Source organism: Stegastes partitus, unplaced genomic scaffold (genome assembly GCF_000690725.1).
Source record: "Stegastes partitus isolate 25-593 unplaced genomic scaffold, Stegastes_partitus-1.0.2 Scaffold17, whole genome shotgun sequence".
NCBI lineage: Eukaryota > Metazoa > Chordata > Actinopteri > Pomacentridae > Stegastes > Stegastes partitus.
In genome coordinates this window covers 90864-103508 of record NW_007577748.1, presented here as the reverse complement: position 1 = coordinate 103508, position 12645 = coordinate 90864, and the positions used below count along the sequence as shown (strand labels likewise).

Below are 12645 nucleotides of genomic sequence, written 5' to 3'. Positions count from 1 at the left end.
AGAGTATATATGTTTTGTAGTTTATAGGTTGTTCTTCCTTATTAAATGTTCATTGCTGTGGGTTATGTTTATGTTATCTGGAAAAATCGTAAAAAAGTGTCCACTAATATTTGTTTTAGAGATTAAACAGTTGAGTTTTAGTTATCTAATCAACAAACCTGCATGTATTTGACCACTAGAACAGGAAGGCAGCACACTCACCTTAAAGTGTGGTTTTGTCTCAATTAAAAGTATGCATTATAACAACATCATGTCATATCCACTTCATTTTCACAAACTGTGTTTAACTGAATACAGGAGCCAGTTTTTTTTGTTGTCATGTCCATGTCTATTTTGCCAGTGTTCACTGCCTACTGTTTTGCTTTATGTGGCTAACAATCCAGGGTCAGTGATGCCCAGAAAGGTATCATGTCATTACTTGGATGTCCCGTCCTGACTGGTGTTGTAAGAAGGGAGGAAGGGCAGGTACTGGAAACACCTAAACCTTTTGAAAATGCGGGTACAGAAAGGGATGTCATAGCATGACTGGTCACATGTGAATTTGCTTTCCCCTTGCACCTTGTCCTGCCAGTTCTTGATCCCTCTCTCTTTGTCAGTGCCTGAAAAAGTGAAGATGGAGTTAGCTTATATTAGGACATTCTGGACCTTTTTTGCCTTGTGAGTGAGAGGTAAGTATACAGGGAGGGCAGAGGAATGATGTGCAGTAAATAGTCCAGCCAGCTGGGATTTCAACCAGGGACTCCCTGCTTAGGGCATTAGCATGCATGTGGAATGCACCCAAAACAATCACCCACTGGGCCGCCATGATGAATTATTTTTTTCCATCTTAAACTATTTTGTCCTACCTGGAATGGTGTTATCCAGGATGAACCCAAAAAATCCACCAATGAACATATGTGTGGTAAAGAGCACAACGATCACTTGGTCCAGCTCTTTTATTCCTTCAAACAGAGAAGAGAATAAACAAAGTCATTTGTTATTCTTTTGTAACTTGTTAAACAATGTGACAACTATAAATCTTGTAGGGAGATTCTCGTTGTTCTTGCCTCCTCCTCACAAAGGCCAAAGGTCAGCTTTAGGCCACAAAAAGTGAAAGAAATACAAGCACCCTCAATGCCAAAACCAAGAGCAACTGGGGCCTGGCAGTAAATCCAGTTGGACAGGATAACAGCCAATCCACACGGCTCCGATCCGTCTGTTGGATGAATCTCACGCTCGTGGTTTCTTGGCTAGACAACCAATACCCATGTGTGATGATGCCTCTAAAGTCTTAAAATTTTAACTCCCTTTATATGGCCAAAAACGAGACTGTCATATAGACACAAGACTATAATTAAAATTAATTTGATATATATTTTTATGACATTTTCATAAAGCAAAGGTTATAGTTTTTCAAAATGCAGGATCAGGTTACCCATTAGCATGAGTGAAATCTCGACATGTAGATAAATTTGGTTTTATGCCTACCTCGGGCCCTTCTGCTGCAAAAAATTAAGGGTGCTTCTGCAAAATTACAGATTCTACTGCCTGACATCATTGCTTTGTCAGAAAATGTTTCCTTTTTGAGATATCTGCACATTGGAACTACAGGATGTTTAAAAGAGAACTACAGTGATCCAGTGTAGTACTGCTGTAACATGTAGTTCAAAAGGATAAAAATCAAAGCACTCTGTAGAAACTGCAACTTATGTAGTATGAACAAAAGGTATTGAAGATTTGCAGAAGTGCAAATGATCAGAGTTCTCAGAACAGGAAAAATCAAGCTAGTGTCCTTTTGCAGTATAACTCTTTAGTTGAGTACAAATATTAGATTTTCCATCCTATGCACTGTAAAATCTAATAGTCACTCATACTTAACCCTGTAAAGCCTAAACCATGAAATAACTGCCAGAAAATTCAATTTTAAAAAAAAAAGAAAAAAAAAAAGGAGTGTTTAATGATCCTTCCAGCCAAAAATAAATAAATAAAATAGCAGTTTTCATATATGAGTTTTAATTTTAATCGTTTTTGCTGCATCTGGCATTTTTGGTGCATGAATTATGATCCGTGGTGGACTATGTATGCACTGAGTGTGTCTGATTGCATACATCAGGTTTTTCAGGCAAAAAAATATTACACTAATGATGCAGAGGTTTAAAAAAAGTCATGTATCATATATGATACACTTGGTCTTATAGAGTTAATATATTCTTCATTTACATTTTTCTGTGTAATTATTAATTAGTTGATTATTAATTAGCACTTTCAGAACTTAAAATCTTGAGTTCAATTGACTAAATGTACAATAAACTGTTTCCTAACACATGTAGTTATAAAGAAAACATGTAAGCTTATTCACGTAGACTTCTCACCATGTATGGGAATGAGGTTAAAATGTCACAGAAAGTAGTGACATGATCAAGGACGTTATGTGTCTCTTTATGAATGAATGTGGAGGAAACAGATGATTTCCTCTGTGTTAGAAATAAAAAACAAAAACAGCTGCAGCAGAAGTTTCCTGCTCACTTCTCATAGATCAAAAGCAGCCAAGATGGAACTGCAAATAAGTGATTAAAAATTTTGAGCAGATAGAGCATACAGAATTGATTTACTTTAACATTTAAAAATAACAGACGTACAAGTTCAGAGCTGTAATAATGTTAAAAGTTATGTTACTATAATTTAAAAAAGGTCAGAAAAATTCAACATTTTAATGTGGATAAACCCAAAGCCCAACCTAAAGATGCTAAGTTTAACTGTAACTCAAAAATGCTTTTATATTTTCTAGCCTTCAAATTTTACCACTTTTACCACAGTGCAGAACTAGCGGGATCATATATTTTTAATTCACACATTCTTCATCCTTGTCCAAACCTGGTGCCATCATGTCCTAAAATGAAGCCACAGGCTTGGGTGCATTATGTTAGCATCAGCTAAAATGAAGAATCGGTTACTTTGAGATTTAAGCTCAAAGCGTAAAAAAGGTGAAATAAACAGATTAGAATTAAAAAGACTCGGCGGCATTGTGTCCTCTCTGGAACAGCATCTCAGTGAAAGTTTGCAAACCTCACTGTTTTATTGGAACAGAAATTTTTCAATGAGATTTTTCAATTCCACAAACTTGATTCATCAAATTCAGAAATTATCTTGCTACAAACAAAATTAAATTAACGTCCGTTATACTGGTGTAAGCAGTGATCACAGTAATAGATCTCTCAGGCCTTGCATCAAAGAGAGAAACATTTTTCTTGTAACTTCAGTTACAAAAAGCTTTGACTTAAAACCTTACATGCGCTAAAATAAACTAATTCTCTTAGTGCAAAAAGACAGCAAACTTTCTTAGTATATAATTTCTGTTTACCTTCCCTTAAGGTCACGTAGAGTTACACAGAGTAAAGAAGTTGTGATAATGAAGAACAATATGCCAGCATGTCCTGTGAAGTTCACAGGTCCTAAGATGTCCAGATATTTGGACTTATTAGGGTTGTTTGGTGGCCGAGGGGCATCCTTTGTAATCACTGGACCACGGAGATGCTCTAATTTCCTGAGTCAGAGTTGGCCTTTCATGTGGCATGTGTGACCACTAGCACATGGATGAATACAAAGGGCCATTGAATATGCGAATGCCGGCATGGCCAATGCCATGCTTTCATAATGCCCCTCAGGCAATAAACTGCCTAATGAAGTTGCATTGAATTGAATCAAGAACTGTAAACAGCACTGACGTAGTCTGACGCTCGTGTTCACATAACTCATCCCAACAAACACACACACAGGCACACACATATTTCCTGCCCAAAGAGGCAGCAGTCAAAAGTTCAAGGCACCCACTGAGTTGATTTTAAGTCCTACAGTCTGTGCATGTAAGAACGTCTGGATGAGCAGCAGTCTGCGTACAAAGAGCATTGACAGGCCTCCTCTTGTCTGGAGCTATCAGCTGGGTGTTGAGGCTGGGGAAAGACTTGGGGGTAAGAGTGCTTCATCTGAGCCGGGCAGATTACAGCCAGTGACATGGGGGCTAGCCAAGAGGATTGGGAGGTAAGCAGCCTAGACCTGAGAAAACCAGACAAGCCCTCATGCCCAGCATGAACTGTGGATTAGCACTCTCCTGGGAGAAACTAGCATCACATGACTCATGGGATCAAGGTCTTATGTCTGCAGAAAAGAGCTGTTTAATCTTGAGGATTGCTCTTTTGATGCTGCTTCAAAGGAGGTGGCCCCAAAGACACCCCACAGCCAATCAATGTGTCATCAAAAGAAGGGAAACATCAGCTGACAGTCTGTGATTGATCTCTGATCTGTTCTAAGATTTGTGATTGATCATACTGACTTCACAACGTCTAATTTCGTCTGTTGAATCAATGTTTTACGGCTGGATTGTGCAACTGGGATTTAGCTGTTGTGCATTAATGCATGTGTGAATTATGTTTATTTAATGCAGAGGAGAATTTCTGGTATTGCAAAACAATATTTCACCTTTTCATCCACTTGTTCTATTTTTTTTCCACTTTTTTGTCTGCAAGTGGTTTCTGTGTTTCTTGCTCTGCCTACTCGACCAAACAGCAGTGACACTAATGAAAGGACAAATACATAGTCTGACGACTTTTCACGCACAGCCACTGCTATTTGCCCACACTGGTACCCAGAAAACGACTCAGAAATACCAATAAACACACATTTAAAGCAGATTAAATGCCTGAAATGTGTTAGAATTATGACTGTGGTAACCTCAGCACTCTAATCTATTGTCTTTAAACCGTTTCACATCGAATGTGATATAATTGGTGAATTTATCCCATTACAGATATTCCAGCATATAAACAAACAACAAACCAAAAATATTTTTTTAAAAATTCTTTTTGTGACCTGAATAAGTATTCACTTAGTAATATCTGTAATCACTAATATGCCAGAAAAATACAGAAAAACTTGAGTGTAATGATATAAAAAAAAAAAAAAAGCAAAATTTTGCTGCTTTTGTGTTTGTTTTGTCCATGGTCTTCCTTTTTTAGAATTTTTTTTTTTTGATAGTCTCCAACAGCATGCACACCTCCGAACTGTAGTTTCCCCATGCAGCTAATGTATCGTATAATCAAGACAAGATTATTTGAACCCCCCCTATCGTTATAGCAGAGACATGATTAAATTTGGAACAAAACACCTTAATCCTTCAGTGGCAGCATACAAAAAGTCATGTGCGTGTTGAAGCCCCAACAGTGCTCCCAACAGGTAAAACTGCTCCTTGCACCCATTGGAACCCACATGGCTTGGCCCAAACAACTGAGCTACAAACTGACTGAGATTTTCTGCCAAGAATCAAGACCCAGATATAACTGCCTATAAACGATATAATTGCCCGGGGGTGGGGGGGGGGATGGGACAAAGACACAGAAACGTATTCAGACTGATAAAGGCAAAAGGCTAAAGGTAAAGTGTTTGCCATCTGGGCCTTTTGGATTTGGGAACACCTTGGCCTCAGGAGCTTAGGCTATACAGAACTGCTGTCATCAAGGGTAATCTGTAAGTGGAGCAGTGGGAGCACATTGCCTCACTGTCCCAGGACCATGTCACTCCTCTAATAGGGGTCTGTCATTTTTTTGGCATTGTTTATTGAATTTATCTCTGTGTTATCAAAAGCAAAATAGACAGCCAGATCCAAATGTAAATCCCAATTGCTCCAAACCAAAAGGATTTTCACAATTTTTGGAACAATAGCAAAACAACACAAAAATGACATGCTGTTTTTTTCTGGGACAGCTGATCTGATTGACTCTGCTCCAGTTTTAGTCTTGTAATGTTGACTACTGCTAGATAAAATTATACAGTAGGAGATAACGGATTCTTAAGCAAAACAGACACCTAATGTGGGAACAGATGAAGTCAAGTTACGATTCACTGCCCCAGGGAGTGAATGTGATGAACTTGTTGCCCTTTTAAAGTGGTAACTGTCTTTGAAGTGCGGTATCTTTGCAAGCTAATGTAAGGGGAACTGCTCCCCTCTTGCAGGTGAAACAGTATCGTGTGGAATTAGCGACCACAGCCCCTTCACTCGACTCCTCCCTTCAAACAATTCCCTTATCAGGGTCAGATTACATAAGGCACCTAATGACCTATGTTCATCCTTCTTGTTGGCTGCTGTCCACTGCTTCTGTTGTGGCTGGTAGTGTTTGGTGTTACAGGTATGTCATTAAAGTGATCGCCCAACATGCACAAGTCAGCCTTTCACACTGCATACCTAGTTGACTGCCTTCTGTTCAAGCTCTGATCTGATATGTTGGTTGAGAATGTCGTGTGTTGAAACCCTACTGTTGCCCAACTCTTTGAGTTATTCTGTGTTAATGCCTTTTACCACAAGAGGTGAGTAGTGTCTCAACATGTATAATTGTGGTTTGTGGCATGGTAAATTCTGCTGCTGTTTTGTTGTTGTCACTTTGTGTTTTGTGTGGCCTTCTGGTTTTTGCTTAACCTTTTCCTGTATTATCAAACTGGGTTATTAGTTTCAGTCTGTTCCAAATTAATTCTTCTTTCAGTAAAGCAGGATGCCATATTGTTGAAGGTTTTGGCACCCCTGATGAGGTCCCTGCAGGTAATGCCTGTGAGCATGAATGTAGGTTGCACCATTTTGCTTGCTGTGACAATTGCTGTGTTTCACATGAGGTCAGCAATATTTCCCAAATTTTCATTTGGATAGTACATTTGAATTACTTCCTAGCAGATCCAGCCCCTGCCTCTGTGTGCCTTAACATCAACTTTAAATCAATATTTAAGATTCATAAGACAGTATTTTCTGACATGCGATCCTCCAAGTAGCATCGAAGGTCTTCTTCTCATCCTGTTGTTATATCCCATGCCTCACTAACATGTATTAATATGGTGTGTAAGCATCTATAGGAACAATAGGTGCTGGTGTTGCGCCATGACTGGAGTGTGTGTATTCCTGTCTTAGCAGTCCATTGCCATCATGTCGGGAAATGACTAGAAACTTTGGTGAAATAAATAAAACTTCACGGTGTGTGAGGGAGTTTCAGGTCAGAGCCAGATTTTTCAAGCCATTCCTTCATCTGTCATCTGATCAAAATGCAAATTGCAGCACAAGTAAGCACAGCAAACAGCCAGTTAATCCTGTTCTATAATGTGGCGTCTCCTTATTCAATTTTTTCGCCTAACTATCAAGGCTACATCTGTATTGTAGTGGAGGTTTTCAAACGTTGGTGTAGATTTGTTTTAATATAACCCTAAAGGTTGTTCCCAGTGCCAGTGTGTGCCTGAGCAAGTGTGTGTTAAAATCACCTGTGTCAATGATGCCGGGATTGGAGTGAAACCACGTAGGTAAGACAAGGCCGCTGAAGGTAGAGAAGCCGAGGATGAGGAGGTTACGGGAAGAGTTAAGATCAACATACTGGAGAGAGAAAAGAGAGAGGACAGATTAGGTGATGCAAATTTGCTCAAATTGGTTTATTGACTCTCAGATGCAAGCCATTATTTTGTTGTTCTCTATCAAATGGCTGCCATCTCTGTTTTGGAACTTTACGAAAATGGAATTACAAATAGTCCACAAATACATAATGACCCAAATTCTATTTTAGTATGGGATACACAATAATCTGGTCACGATGGGTTATCACAGGCCAGGCTAGAGTCAGTTCATTCTATAAATGACATTTCTCCAACGAAACACTATTATGAGGTTAATCATGTCCGATGTCTTTGTGGGTGGTTTTAATGGCCAATGGTGCCAAAGACCTTACCTGGTACTCCTGCTTTAATCACATTGAAATATCTCGTAGCAGGAAATAGGATTGCAGCTGACCCTTGCTCACTTGGTAGCCTGTTTCTTGGACTGTTTCCCAGCTACGCTGTACACTCGAAGTGTATCACAACTCTTAGAAAGCATTCACAGTTGCAATGTGGACTCCACCTCTAGAGGGCCAGCAACTGCCATGTTACATATGCTAAATATATTTTGCAACATTCAGCCATTGTTTAAACAATATATAAATGCCTTTAAGAAACCACTGAAAATCACTCTTATGACCTTCATTTGTGGTATGTATGAAAGATGCAACCCAATTAAAGTGTTTATTAACTGATCCCCACAGGATCCCACCTTCTGTTTTTTCTCATATTTCAGCTCACAGGTCAGCAACAGAACAATACTCCTGGATCCAGCTTGACTACAATGTCTAGTTCTGTTTCCCAATGTCTTAATATTTTACAAGAATACTGACATGCTATAGTCCATGCAGCAGGTGCTCTGGATAAAAGGATCCAGTGAATAAACTATGTTAGAATATTTAATGTGTTTACCTGGAGATTGGATATACCCACTGCTGCAATCATTCCAAACATAACAAGGAACATGCCTCCGATGACTGGGTCTGGTATGGTGATGAAAACTGCTCCAAACTTCCCAAAGATCCCCAATACAATCATCAGGATTCCAGTTGTCTGGAGGACCAGTCTGCTGCCAACCTAGCATGAAATGAAAATAGAGACTCACAAATACATCTCAAGTGTGTACAAGGTGTTGTCATGACCCCCCAGCCTTAGCCCCAGCCCTTGCCTGTCTCCCTCTTTTTCACCCTCTCTTCTCCCTCCTCTCTGTCTGTCTCTTGCTCTCTGTCACTCTCCCTCTCTGCCCCTGTGCATTTAGGCTCTAATCAAGACAATCACCCTCAGCTGCAACTCCGGACTCACCTGCACACTATCACCACTGCTCCTATAAAGACTCGGTTCATTCCACCACACTCTGCCGGACCATAGACACTCTATTTGCATGTTTCTGCCAGTCTCCACTTTGTCTCTATCTGGATTCCCTGAGCCTGTCTGTCCCCTCTGTTTTCCCCCTTGTGTGAGTATCCTGGTTTTTGTAGCTTCAAATTCGTTAGGTTTTTTTTTACCTCCATTCTTAGTTGGAGTTTTCTCTGGTTTTTGTAGTTTCATCCTTTTTTGAATTCAGCCTGGTTTATTTCGTTCTGTTTTCCACTCTGTTTAGTCTGCACTCTTGTATTAGTTTTCAGTTTTGTTTCTGTCTTATTAAATCCTTTTTTGCGCTGAACCTGCCTGTCTGCCTGATCTGTGTCTGCACCTGGGTTCCCCGATTGCCCCTGTGACAGGTGTATTAATCCATCGTCACCATGCCAGCATTTTTTTAATACAGCATTTGAACCTCTGTAAATAAGTTTCATTAAGGACACAACAAATCACTTGTGTGATGATTTTTAGCTTGCATGTAGACAGCACAGGAAGTGGCCTCAGAAAAAGAATGCGAATGCATACGGAAGTCATAGGACATTTAGCCCTAGCCCAGACTTTGTTTCAGGTGGGAGTTGTGCTTGCATTTTAGACACACTTGACTACATCAAACTGACACACCTTTGCTCTGTGTAATATACTTTTGCCATATCACAACAGTAAAACACACTGTAAAAATGTAAATAAATGCTTGTATAATGTCGGAATCAGAATTCATTTAATGAGCACATGACCAAGGTCAGTGGTGTTTGCTTTTTGTACCGATAGGTGGGTAAGTTATTTTCGACAATGCCAGCAATTCAAACATAGGCAGACCTCAACATCACATTGGACAATACAAACAATGACTAGCACAACACAGAATAATCAAAAGATCAAAATCCCAGTCAGTATTCACAAGATTTAGTGGAAGTATTTGGTTCAGGGTTAGAGAGACGTGTTCAGAGTCCTTCTTGTCCTGGAAACAAATGTGTGTTTTTTTTGTTTTGTTTTTTTTTAAACTGATTTCTTTTGCTCTTTAAATTGCCTGTTTGTGATATGGTCAACTCATGGGAGTGGGGCGCCAATAATCTTGGATGATCTGTTGAATCTGAGCTGCATTTTTTATTTTTTTTTGAGGTGTTGCTGACCAAACTGTCGTAATAAATTGTTATGAGGTGGGTATCTTCTAAATCACAGCTCTATAGAATAAAGATGGACACTTTGCGATAATAGTCCATTTGAGTTTTTTGTTGCTGTACGAGGGTACTTCAAAAAATTCTCGGCCTTACCAGAAAACGTCGCAGGAGGATTGTTCTTGCATTTTTTTTTCAACATAGTCTCTTTTGACTTCAGTGCATGATGTTCAAGCCTCGCTACAAGAAGGTCACATCTTGAGCCTTTAGAATGAAATGAAATGAAATGAAAAATACTTTATTTATCCCAGAAGGGAAATTCAATAATAATAGGTACTCCTTAACAGCATTCATCATTAATCAGGACTCAGAAAATGGTGACTGCACAGGTGAGATTTCAGTTTGGGGAAACAGAAGTCATATAGCGCAGGTAGGGTCATTAAGGCATATGTAGCAACAGATCAAAGCCACATTTGACTGCTTCTGCCACCTGTGCAGACAGACTCATTGTCCTGCATCAACATAACACTAGCTTAAAATTTTCCTCTCCTTTTTTCTTCGAGTGCCTCAAACATTTGAGATTTTGTAGACAGTACTCTAAAGTTTTATAGTATACGGTTATATCCCAAAATGGGAGTTACATTCCTTGTATTTGGGTGAGGCAGAGCACTTTTTAAAGTACCCTTGTAGGTGCCAAAAATTTTGCATAAGTGATAGTTATCCTGAAATGTATATGCAGGATTTGTAGATGGGGCTATGCATTAAAACTGCAATGAGTCATTGTGTTTTTGATGTGTTGGGTTTGACTGCTCTGCTCTGGCTACTTGCTGACGGCATTGTCCAACTATTTTTGTGTTGTCTGCACATTTGTCCTATTGGAGCTGCCACAGAGAAGAGACAAGATGAGTGGACAGAAGCTGAGACAAATGGTCACTCTTCTTAACACTTAGTCATTTTTTTCCATAGTAAGCTCTGAACTCAGTAGCATATACGGGAGTCGGTGTTCATGTCAAACAGTGTATGTCTGGATTTATTGGTTGAAGTTGATAAATGGACTGTGGGCAGTATAGGTGCAGCATGACTCTGTGTTGTAATGTGTGATGGAGGGGTAAGCTAGCAGCATCCACAACAGACATGTTGGCTCCATAAGCAAAATGGCAAATGTCCATCAGGGGGCTGGACTGGTCTTGGATTTCAGCTAGAAGAGATGATTTACTCAAATGACTTTGCAACTGCAGATGTTAAAGCAATTCATCTGAAGCTTGAGGTTGGAGATCTTGTTTCCGGCACAGGGTTTATAGTTGCGTTCTTACGATGAAACTATACAATTATCAAAGGGAATGTTGGGAAACACTGGAGCCAGTTGAGCTGCACAGGCAGTTTAGATCAGTTGGACTGATCCTGTTTGGGCCTTCTGCTTTCGTCTTTATCACTTTCCACAACAGGGGCCTCACCACCTTCTGAATGTAAAATGGCAGTGGGGACTTAACTTGTGTATAGGTTTAATGTCTGTGTTGATGCAGGGTTGATTATTGCTATAGGGTTTCACTGTTTTGGTGGAGATGGACAGTTTCACACAAAAATGTATATATGATCTGCACTAAATGTGACCCTTGTCAGAGCATTTAAAGCAGCCTCTCTGTGTTTCAGTGGCTTCTGTAGTTCTGCACTTAATCAGTTCAGATGCTGAGTAGGTAGACTTAAGTTTGTTTGTATTTTAGAATAGGTCCAACTTTCCTAATTTATCTCTCTAGGAGGAATGGTTAGCGTTGTAACATAGCAGTAACTGAACGTGTTAGATCCTCTACTGAAGCATTACACCTGTTGTTTATAGTTGGAGAGTTCGGCAGATATCTGGTGCGGTTAAAGCACACTGACTGCCGCATCAGGCGGAAGGCTTTACACAGAGGAGATGAAGGTGCTAAACTGCTGATTGCTATGTTTGCATCAAGCAGCAACCTCCAAGGCTGAAAACAAAGTGCTAAAAACTGCAGTTCCTTAAATGGACACTTGAGACTGGCTCCAAGAGAGAGTCAATCCCTATATCCCAAGTAAACAATTAAACTGCAAAAAGCAACAGCTTTTATTTCTAATATCCCAAAACATGACTACTGGCTTGAAAATGTCCTACATTAAATAGTCATTGGAATGCAACGTGGGTTGTTTTGGGGTTTTTACTTTGTTGTCCTTAAACTGGGCTTTTCTCTGCTCTTTGATTGGGTTTTTTTACATGCTTTTCTACAGTTTAAGTTGGGCTTTCTTTTTCTAGGTTTTACCTAAAGTTGAGCTTCTTAAGTTAACTTTTATAAAACAAACACACAAATGTTTTCTTTATAACTATGAGCTTTGACTCTTAGTATTTCAACTTTGGCACTTCTTAATGCAACTATGCAGCGGTGTCATCCTGTGTTCCAGATCCAGCAAATCCTCACAGTGACACATCCTGCAGCGGCCTCCTTCTCCCTCCTAAAAGGAATATGACGATGTGACTATATATATATATAATAAATTTGTCTAATTATCATCAGTCTAACTGTGTGTTTCTTTGTTGGGAACTGTAGACCAATTAAATCTGATTTCATCACTTTTGATTATAAAACTGCTAAATAGTATAATATTTGATCATTCATTAATATTGAGTATCAAGTATCAGTAATTTACTAATTTTATATTCGGTGGTGCCCCTGACTATAAATGAGTGCAGTTTTAATCATGAAGTACAGTTACCTAGTATGTTACATCTCATATGTGGTGCAGCCATGTGAGGCTACATTTTTGCTACAACAGTCACATTTAC

General features: G+C 39.4%; 1 protein-coding gene across 1 annotated transcript in view; it reads right to left on the bottom strand.

Annotated features, from left to right (window-relative positions):
• Window positions 1-414: 414 nt before the first annotated feature.
• Window positions 415-12645, bottom strand: part of LOC103364527 (solute carrier family 23 member 2) — a 70043-nt gene continuing 57812 nt past the window's right edge. The window contains exons 9-12 of the mRNA XM_008291678.1: window positions 8287-8451; window positions 7270-7378; window positions 846-941; window positions 415-599 (exon numbers count right to left, since the gene is read on the bottom strand). Of these exons, the coding sequence (XP_008289900.1) occupies window positions 415-599; window positions 846-941; window positions 7270-7378; window positions 8287-8451 (555 nt within the window). The remainder of the gene's footprint in view (window positions 600-845; window positions 942-7269; window positions 7379-8286; window positions 8452-12645) is intronic.